The 10,679-nt window shown below is 46.3% G+C and overlaps 1 protein-coding gene across 1 annotated transcript; it reads right to left on the bottom strand.

The window, feature by feature from the left end:
* Positions 1-588: 588 nt before the first annotated feature.
* SYNJ2BP (synaptojanin 2 binding protein) lies at positions 589-10,416 on the bottom strand. Its single transcript, XM_062618380.1, has 4 exons — positions 10,130-10,416; positions 5,688-5,824; positions 4,104-4,199; positions 589-1,184 (listed from the first exon to the last, which is right to left on the bottom strand). Exons 1-4 carry the CDS (start codon positions 10,200-10,202, stop codon positions 1,044-1,046), a joined length of 447 nt encoding a protein of 148 aa, XP_062474364.1. The 5' UTR covers positions 10,203-10,416; the 3' UTR covers positions 589-1,043.
* Positions 10,417-10,679: the final 263 nt, after the last annotated feature.

Genomic DNA, 10,679 nt, shown 5'->3' with positions numbered 1-10,679 from the left:
GCACACATCTGCCAGTCTATCTCCCAAATATCACATCAGTCTTCACAAACAAGCAACAGCCAAGATGATCCCACTCTCTCTTGGCTTCTCCCTTTCAATCATCATAAGATTCTCTGACTGCAGAGAGCAAGTTAGCTGCTACAGGAAACTTTTTTGAAGTATTCTCCACACAAAAAATAATCCCCAAAACCGACCTTTAACCTGAGCAATGCAGACTTCAACCCACTTGATGGAGGGAGGGAATACTGCTCATTACTAATTTAAGGATTCTTCTGCAGCTTCAGCATGCCCAAATCTCTTGCCACTGCTTACCCTTGTGCTTCAATTGTCTGCCGGTCTCTCTCCAGTATGCTAGCATTTTGTGGAAAGTTTTCTCTTACAGCTCTGACCCAACAGTGAGAAGTCGATCAGCAGGCTATCTTTTGTCTTCCTAGAACTGGTGGAATACCTCATCAATACAGAACATTGCTGTTAAATCAGTAGCTACACTGATGATTTTAACTGTGAAGCCACACATTGGATTTTGTACATTTTTCCTAAGGTATTCATTTAGCAACAACCAACAAAAATTCAGTGAAAAAGATAATATACCCTCTGTGTTGCTTCTCTTTATTCATAGTTCAGACAGGGTTCATTAGTTTCAAGAAAAATACAGTGGAAACAAGGCAAAGCCTCTAGTAAATGTTTGTGATTTAAAACCACCCCAACCCCCATGCTGTTTAACCAAATCACATCTTAAAACATGATATAGATGAGTGTTTGAAAGTTCATGGTGCAAAATAGAGGGAGATGTCAAAACCTCCTCAGATAGTCAAAAAAACTGCTATCTCACCCTATATGTGAACAGAGTGATCTCCCTTCCCCTTTTCCTCTCTGCTTCCATTCACCCTGCAACAAAATCAATATATAGAGAACATCAGCAGCAGCTTTATGATAGGCAGTGATCCTCTTTGACATCAGTCTGTGATAAGATCGTTGATTCTCTATCTTTAAATTACGTCATAGCTGTGTAAATATGCAGTGATATCCAAAACGTGAACTCTTCACATCCGCTGTCGATACCTCAGCAAGATCCAGACTGCTGCCGCAGCAAGCGCCAGGCCTGGCACAAGAACGGCTGCTAGAGGAAGCCCACCTGATTCTCCATCACCTTGATGACCCACAGGGCCATTCTGTGGCCGCAACTACAAGGAAAGAAAAGTATTTGCGTCAGAGCCCATCACAGGAGAGCACCCACTTTTGTGCCAGGACCAGGTGGTTCTGTGAGGATGTGCATGATGTTTTCCCCACATACCTGTACATTCCACACATGCGAGGGCTAGAATGGCTTTGGATTGACTGAGCTTTACTGCAGGGCTCCCAGTCACTACCAGGCACCTCATGTTTCTCTGCCACTTGGTAAACTAGCACTCTACAGCTGGAGCTGGGTACATTTAATACAGCAGAAGCAATGACATATATTCCCAGTCATCCCTTGATGCACATCCCACCACACCATTTCCTGATGTCTTTACAAGGAAAAGGACATCACTAATTCAGTTTTTTTATTCGTACTTGCCCTGTATGCTAGTCCAGAACACTTACTCCTTTACTAAGGGAGCAGAAAAGGGGCCTCAATGCACCTCTCCCCACCAGCATCCTTCAGGCTTTGTCAGCTTCTGTGCTAGCTCCAAGTTACAACAGTGCATTAAGGATTCCTCTCTTTCTATATCCAAAATGATGCCAGTATATTCAAACTATAGAAGCCCACATTTCATAGAATCATTTAGACTGGAAAAGACTTCAAAGATCATGGAATCCAACTGTTAACCGAGCACTGCCAGGTCCACTGTTAAACCATGTCCCTAAGTGCCCCATCTACCCATCTTTTAATTACCTCCAGGGGTGGTGACTCGACCATTCCCAGGGCAGCCCATTTCAATGCCTGACAACCCTTTTCGGGAAGAAACTTTTTCTAATACCCAATCTAAACCCCCCTGGTGCAACCTGAGGCCATTTCCTCTTGTCCTATTGCTTGTTACTTGGGAGAAAAGACTGACAAACCCCTTTCTCCATCCTCCTTTCAGGAAGTTGTAAAGAGAGATAAGGCTCCCCCTGAGCCTTTTCTTCTCCAGAGTAAACAACCCCTATTCCCCCAGCCACTCCTCATGAGGCTTGTCTCTAGACCAGCTTCACTGCCCTTCTTTGGACATGCTCCAGCACCTTAATGTCTTTCTTGTACTAGTGGGCTGCACACACATCTCGACACTAACCTAAGTGATGACTACTGAAACAATGGGGAGTTCTGCCTCCAGTAAGATTTTGGCCTCTGAAACAAAACTGGAAAACTGGAGAACCTGAGATTTTGCCTTCACAGACAAACCTTTGCCTCTGAGTAAGGAGATGTCTGAGAAAACACATCATACTCCAGCAAAACAAAGACCTGGGGAGTTCTCCAAACTCACCTCTTCCATGATATTGACACAAACAAGTAATGCATGGATGATTACAGCTGTGGTCAACTAGAGAGGCTACAGTTCAAATAAAATGGCAGTCAGGTGAAGTTCCTGATGACTGGGAGAAGGGAAATATAACCCCCATTTTCAAGAAGGGCAAAATGGATGACCCTGGGAATTACAGACCAGTCAGTCTCACCTCTGTGCCTGGCAAAATCTTGGAGCAGATTCTCCTGGAAGGCATGCTAAGGCACATGAAAAACTACAAGGTGCTTGGTGACAGCCAGCATGGCTTCACTAAGGGGAAATCCTGCCTGACCAATTTGGTGGCCGCCTATGATGGGGCTACAGAACTGATGGACAGGGGTAGAGCAGTTGATGTCATCTACCTGGACTTGTGCAAAGCATTCAACACTGTCCCACACAACATCCTTGTCTCTAAATTGGAGAGACGTCAATTTGATGGATGGACCACTCGGTGGATAAAGAACTGGCTGGATGGCGGCACGCAAACAGTTGTGGTCAATGGCTCAGTGTCCAGCTGGAGACCAGTAATGAGTGGTGTCCCTCAGGGATCGGTGTTGGGACCGGTCTTGTTCAACATCTTTGTTGGTGACATGGACAGGGATTGAGTGAACCCTCAGAAAGTTTGCCGATGACACCAAGCTGTGCGGTTTGTTTGATACGCTAGAGGGAAGGAATGCCATCCAGAGGGACCTTGACATGCTTGTGAGGTGGGCTGATGCCAGCCTCATGAAGTTTAACCATGCCAAGTGCAAGGTCCTGCACCTGGGTCGGAGCAATCCCAGGCACAGCTACAGGTTGGGCAGAGAAGAGATTCAGAGCAGCCCTGTGGGGAAGGATTTGGGGGTGCTGGTCGATTAGAAAATTAACATGAGGTGGCAGCCTGCGCTTGCAGCCCAGAAAACCAACTGTATCCTGGGCTGCATCAAAAGGAGTGTGACCAGCAGGTTGAAGGAGGTGATCCTGCCCCTTTACTCTCTCTCGTGAGACCTCACCTGGAGTATTGTGTGCAGTTCTGGTGTCCTCAACATAAAAAGGACATGGAACTGTTGGAGCAAGTCCAGAGAAGGGCCACGAGGATGATCAGGGGACTGGAGCACCTCCCGTATGAAGAGAGGCTGAGGAAGTTGGGGCTGTCCAGCCTGGAGAAGAGAAGGCTGCGTGGAGACCTCATAGCAGCCTTCCAGTATCTGAAGGGGGTCTATAGGGATGCTGGGGAGGGACTCTTCACTAGGGACTGTAGTGATAGGACAAGGGGTAACAGGTTAAAACTTAAACAGGGGAAGTTTAGATTGGATATAAGGAGGAAATTCTTTACTGTAAGTGTGGTAAGGCACTAGAATAGGCTGCCCAGAGAGGCTGTGAATGGTCCATCCCTGGCAGTGTTTAAGACCAGGCTGGATGAAGCCTTGGGTGATATGGTTTAGCGTGAGGTGTCCCTGCCCATGGCAGGGGGGTTGGAACTTGATGATCTTAAGGTCCTTTCCAACCCTAACTATTCTATGATTCTATAAAATCCTTGTACGTATAATTCACATTGAGCACCTGGACATATTTTTCTGCTTCATGATATAGAAACCTATCAGTCATAGAAACCAGTCTAAGCTGAGACAGAAATAACCCTAAGAAACACGTAAAGCATACCCTGCGCTGAATTTTCAAAGACACGTCACAGCCTGCACTCCTGAACAGTTCCACAGCATCCTTGTGCCGCAAATCCTTCAAGTCTCTGCCATTGACCTAGCAAAAAAAGAAAAGGAAAACCAGTTGCTGAAGGGCAAAAAGCAAATTTTTAATGATGCAGGCTAGCACAAGAAGGAGATATAATTCTTCCTTTTTCATAAAATGATACATTTGGGACATGATACTATAATCAGCAAGATTCATCCATTCATATTATAGATGTATTTTTATATGTTGAGAGATTACATGAGAAACCCCAAGCCACAACACAGAAGTACTGAAAATAACTACCTAGAAGCAAAATCAGAATAGAAGATGACAGCTGTGCCAACAGCAAGCTCTCATACTGTTGCTTTACTGGCAATAAATCAAAGGTGTAATTCTGACAGCTAATGAAAATAAAAAAGCAGCTACAGCAAAATTATTATTATGAGGGTCTTTCCCGCATTGTTCCTTCTGCTGCTCTCCCTTTGAAACCCTTATGTTTGAAATAGCATGGTAAACATACATTTAAAAGCACAGTGACATAACGGGAAAACAAAAAAAGGCTTACATACATTTTGGCAGTCACTTGAAAGTGTTAGCATTTTTCTTTATTTAAAATAATATGGCAATAGGTTTTATAACCTATTTGATTTCATTCACTAACTGATGACATCTATCCTAATTTTATTTTTTCATCCCCACTACCCCTAACTATATCCCCTGAGATCATACCCAGTGCCTCCTTTCTCTTGGTATTTAGACTCCCCAAACACAAGTACATAAATATTAAGCTGTCAAGAAAAGATAGGATAATATTCTCTATTTAACTTAGTATCACTTTCTGGATCAATAACAGGCTCCAACTACTGCAAGGCACTCTGTAGAGGCTAAATGATTACATGTGGAACATAGTAAGTATAAAATAAAATTAAGCAGTATTAAAAGACTATGCATCACACTAGGAGAGACTACATCTTCACCCAATCACTTTGTAAATCATATTGTCTTGTATGATTGCCAACTGTTTGAAGAACGAGCGGGACTGAACCTCAGCCACTTTAAAACATTTTTCTAAAAGGGGAACCAGCCTGTATTATTCCTGATCAGCTGAAATGAAGAGTTTTATGGCCTAGAAGTTTTATAGCCTAAAAATCCCGCTGAGCAAAAGGATAAGTAAAAAAATCGGAATCTTAAGAGATGGAAGACCTTTATTTACATGTGTATCAATGACAATCTATTGTGAGCAAGAGAAGGTCTGATGGAATCTAAAACTTCCAGGAACCAAGTCAGAGGAAACATAAATGCAGCACCAAGGAGTGAGACAAATCAAGAATGCAGAAGAGATGGGCCCATGTGTAGAGGCACTCATCTCCCTAGTGTTCAAAGTTCTATCCAGACCCCCAAGATAGCTCCTCCACAGAGGAGCATCACCTAACTGTATTCATCAAACCTTCCCTCTCTGTGCACTGCAATAGCAAACCCACATCTCATATCACATCACTGATCATCTCTGATCACAGCACTTCAAGAACACATGGGGCGACAGAAGAAAGGGCTTACCGATAAAATTTTATCTCCTTCTTGTAATCGGCCATCAAGGTAAGCTGCCCCATCCTTTTTGATCCGGCTGACATAGATGCTGCTGTCATTGGAAATGTACTGCTGATCTGTCCCACCAACAATGTTGAAGCCCAGCCCTAAGGTAAGCCAAAGAGAAAGCTGATGAGAAAAAGCTCAAAGCTTCAGACATTCTTGCTCTTGTTGGAGACTGCACCCTCCCAGTTGTCCTTTTCTCTCCACCATACTAAAACTCACAGCACACAAATCTGCATCATCCTTGCCAGCCATCACTGTCCAGAAAAGTTATTTTCATGAAGCTTATCTTGAAAGTAGAAAAGAGACCCTGAATGCTTGAGGGCCCAGATGCTTCATTCCATAAAGCACCAATGAGCCATTTTGAGATGGGTGTTGGAGAATACTGAGGGACACGCCATTGTTTTTGAGATGCTGATTCAGCCCTCAGCAGGAATATACCTCTTCAGCACAAAAGGAAATGAAAAGAATGAATTCGACATTTCACAGGAGGCTATGGTAAATTATTACCTTTGAGCAACAAGAAATCATGCCTGACAAGCATGTCATGAGCTGGAAAACAGAGTTAGGAAAGGCAAGGAGCATTAGATCCTGTCTACAGATAAGGAAGCAGGCAAGCAGAGCTGCGCTACCAGCTTGAGGTCACTGAGAGCTCAGAAAGATCCCCTTCCACATCTCAGGAGCTGGGACTGGCATCCTTCACCTCCGTGAATAAGATTAGCTTAGATGCACTACTTCACATTGTATATAATCACTTTGTTCTGTTTCAGGGATTCAAAACATGAAAGGAAATAAAGACAAAGTTCTCAGATTTAAAGCAAAAGAAAGAATACGCACACATTAAACAGAACTGATGTCCACATTTCTGTTATGTTTCATATTGTTCTTTAAAGTAAGCCTTGATTACAGATTTCTAACTGGAACCAGCTGCTGGATTAAAGTGCAGTTAAGATTAAGACTTCTTGTTTCATCAAAATTGAGAAGAATAAATTGAATTAAAATTGAAAAACCACAGGGAATGAGAGCACATTACCCACTTTTCATGCAGCTAAGTCTCTCAGTAAATAATTATATATGACAAGGGATAGGAAAGATTCCCTAAGAAGAGGCTTGCAATGAAGAAAGAAAAGACAGAAAAAAATTCACCAAAACAACAAATATACAATCAAAGTAAATGGGGGACGGGGAGAGGGAACCCTCTTTTTTCTGATATAAACCAGTCATCCAAAACCTCTTGTCAAGAACAGCTGAAGGTGAATTCTCCCCATGTTCAGCCAAGTTGATTGATTTATTTTCTCTTTCTTTTTTACTTTCTCTCAAAGTTGGGACTTGAAACTCGGAGGAGAGTTGCAAATAAAAGTAAAACCACCTGGTGCCTTGCTGGGAAGCAGCACTTTAAATCAGTCATAAGAGATCAAAGGATGTACTAGATGAGTCATGCTATTTTAAGCATGCATCTAAAGCTGGGAAGTAAAGAAATATTAGCAGCAATTATTGCCACACCTCCCCCTCTCTCCCCCACCTCCTTCCTGGAAGCTTCAAATAAGGAAGAAAATAGAAGAGGCAGCAGACTTAAGAAACACTGACATTTCAGGTAGATATTATCTATTCCAAGAAGGGACAGCTGTGCACAATAACACACCCTTGGGTGGGAATTAAAAAATAAATCTGAAAATCCACAAACATAAAATTATTTGCCATAAAACCAATAATCTGGGAAGAGGGGGAAATCAATACTGCAGAAAGTATGCAGTTTAATCAACACTTACGAAAAAGCCAGAAAGAAGGAAACAGTTTTAGAATACATTCTCTCTTGCATATATTAAAAAAAAACATATATATACACATATGAATTACAGAATCATAGAAGGGTTTCGGTGGGAAAAGACCTTAAGATCATTTAGTTCCAACCCCCCTGCCATAGGCAGGGACACCTCACACTCAACCATGTCACCCAAGGCTCTGTCCAACCTGGACTTAACACCGCCAGGGATGGAGCATTCACAACTTCCCTGGGCAACCTGTGCCAGTGCCTCACCACCCTCACAGTAAAGAACTTCTTCCTAATACCTAACCTGAACTTCTCCTGTTTATATTTAAACCCACTGCCCCTTGAAAACATATATATATTGCAAGTTTTCACCCACAGTTGGATAAATAATTAAAAGTCACAGCATTGATCAGAAGAGGCACCCTGAGATAGAAGTAGATCTTCATGACAAAAAGAAGCAGCAGCTCATGCTAGACTAAGTTAAGTATTCACAGGGCTTGTTCGCTGTGTATTTCCTTTCCAGCACTTAAACTTCCAGTCTGGCTAAAAATATCTCCCCTTGAGTGCTCTGCTCTCCCCTAAAAATATAATTCCTTGAGTGCTCTGCTATTCTTCTCCTTCCAGTTCATGCACCTATAAAAGCAATATAGCAGAACTAGGAGAAAAGCAACAAGAGGAAGAAGAGAGCACACAGTGCTAAATCCCTACAAGGGATTTAAATGCTTACAAGGGGCGAGAAGTGAAACAGCAGAGTTTTTAAAAGCAGGCTCTGGGCCAAACTGACCCTCCCTGAGGCTACAGACCTCCCTATGCCTCATTTTAACCCCTTAAACTTAAAAAAAATCCCTCAAAAACAGAAATTTACAAAATTATGATTGGCAGGATTAGGGAACGAGATTACAAATTGAACCAATGAAGTTACTTAGTTTTCCATAAAACCAGAGTTTTCTGCCTAGTTTCAGCCTAGTACTTCAGAAAAAGTCTGAAACAGAGAACAGACATGCACACATTGCCTTGCCATTGTACATACATTCACCTCCTCAGCAAACTTTTGCCAGGGATATTTAGTATCAGACCTATTCTGAAAAACTGTAGTCAAAACTCCAATTAGAGAGATTCTGGGATTACGCTGTACTTTACAACCAACAGTGTTGTGTTTCTTCACAGAAAGGAAATATAGCTCACACAGTAAAAGTATCAAGGTTTTAAGGGGCTGTAGGACCTTCAAATCAAGTAACATAGCTAGAAACCTAACTAAAAAGACACAGCCCATCTTGATGATGGGACAAATGGTACTCCTGGTAATAAGATTTCAATTGCTATGGCTGCATTCAAGACTTCTCAACCCATGACCCTTCAACACCACTTTTCAACTAGCTCAAAATTTTAGGCTCCAAAATGTATGGAAACAGCTTTCCCATCACAACCAGCTTCATTTAGCATAGAATTTTCATTGACAAGCATAGCTTCAATGGCTTGAGCTCAAGGCTGTGCAGGCAGTGCTACGCAGCCTTCAGACAGGTGCCTACTGCCGTGAGCAGAGAAGGCAGAGGGCTGCCCGCCAGGCTCACCCTTTGGGTGTTATTGCTGGCACGGGGGCCAGGACCGATCCCAGCCCTGCACAGAACTACCTGCACTCCCGAGAGAGGAAAATGCCACATACACCAACAATGTGGGTGCTGCAGGTCCCCGGCGACCCGCAGAGCCAAGGCCAGCCAGCAGCCGCGCCCAGGAGTGGTGCAGACAGTAGCGCTGCCACATTTTCTCTCATGCTCATTTTAATTAAGCAGGCCTCACGCACCGATGTGCAGCTCTAGCTCCAAAACCTCGCTGGAGCCTGCGGTTCTTTGGAGCCAGGTTTTTGCTCCGGAGCTGTACACTTGGTGCTAACTTGTTGCACTTCTGGAAATGCCATTCGAATGGCATCATAAATCCTGTGAAAATACAAGTGTGGACAGGCTCCCCCAGGCTTCCGTGAGAGCACACGCTGCTGTGACAGGAAAAGCAAAGCCAAAAACATGCCCCACACACTGCCCTATCCCCTCTCCCTTCCAGCCTGCACTTCTCTCACTCAGTGCCCTGAAGCCCTCCCTAATGCTACCCCAAACCCCACAACGCTGAAAGCATAGGGTATGATCACTTTCACTCATGCTTTTCAAAACGCCCCCTTATTTCGGGTGTCCACAAGGCTGAGCGCCTGCCACCTCACTTGAGAGCAACAGGAGCTGCCCCGGAGATGGCAGGTCCCGGGAAACCCAGCCGTGAGCTGCTCCTCCGCAGACACCGCTCGCAGAAGACAAAAGCCTGCCCCAGCCAGCTCTCTCCACGCACGTCACGGCTCTCCCCGCAGCGGTGTTTCCGCCACGGGCCGTTTCCACGGGCACGCAGCGGCAGGAGAGGCCGCTGGGACCGGGACCGTCCGGGCTGCCGCGCTGGTGCCGGAGAACGGGCACTGTACGCACCGCCGGGACCCTCCGGCCACCGCCGTTCCAACGGGGCTAATGCTCCCCCAGCCCCACTGCCGCCGCGCTCTCAAAGCGGCCTCCCCGCCCCGCCGGGGGCTGCGCAGGCCTCGGCGCGGCTGATCCGGCCCGGGCGTTGCCGAGGCCCCGGCGAGGGGCAGCTGCCCCCGGCTTACCGGAGGATCTGCGGGTGAGGTTGATGATCTCCTCGGAGAAGCCGCCGCCGTCGCCCGCCACGCTGCCGTTCATGCTGCGGCCTGAAGGTGAAGTCGGCTCCTGGGGCGGCCGCTTTCGTTTCCTCGGCCGCCGCCGGAGGGCCACGCCGCGGAGCGCTGGGAGTTGTAGTCCGCAGCCGGCCGTGCCGCCCGCTGACGGGATCCTACTGCCAGCCAGCGCCCGGCTCGCTGCGGGCACGCGGCGCGGAACCCCGGGGCTCAGCACCCGCCTCTGCCCACCGGGCCCGGCCCTCCGAACCAGCCGGGCTGCCGCGGCGGCTGCGCCATCGGGAGCGGTGCCGGGTGCGCGCCCGGGGAGAGGCACATCCTGAGGGCGGAGGGCCGGGGATGGCCTGTGGAACGGGGCTTCTCCTTCCAGAGCCCGTGATGGGTCTCCCGGCAGAGGCGGGAGAGGGCCGTGCCCTGGGGAGCCCTCCCTGCCTACCGGGGAGCACGGCACAGCGACTTCCTGCCCCATACATCACTTTTGCCCGGCACCGCTTTGCTCCCC

The sequence above is a fragment of the Pezoporus occidentalis genome, unplaced genomic scaffold, assembly GCF_034315485.1.
Source record: "Pezoporus occidentalis ecotype Australia unplaced genomic scaffold, CSIRO_AGI_Poc_V1 ctg200, whole genome shotgun sequence".
In the NCBI taxonomy this organism is placed as follows: domain Eukaryota; kingdom Metazoa; phylum Chordata; class Aves; order Psittaciformes; family Psittacidae; genus Pezoporus; species Pezoporus occidentalis.
The sequence above is the reverse complement of the archived record's forward strand: the minus strand, read 5'-3'. Positions and strand labels throughout refer to the sequence as shown.

What these genes read in the sequence shown, in the direction of transcription:
- SYNJ2BP (XM_062618380.1), bottom strand. Translation starts at nt 10,202, where the DNA reads ATGAACGGCAGCGTGGCGGGCGACGGCGGCGGCTTCTCCGAGGAGATC. An exon ending in CCTCACCCGCAGATCCTCCG is followed by an intron (nt 5,825 to 10,129) that starts GTAAGCCGGGGG and finishes GGCTTACCTTAG; the next exon opens with GGCTGGGCTTCAACATTGTT. An exon ending in AAGGAGATAAAATTTTATCG is followed by an intron (nt 4,200 to 5,687) that starts GTAAGCCCTTTC and finishes TTTTTTTGCTAG; the next exon opens with GTCAATGGCAGAGACTTGAA.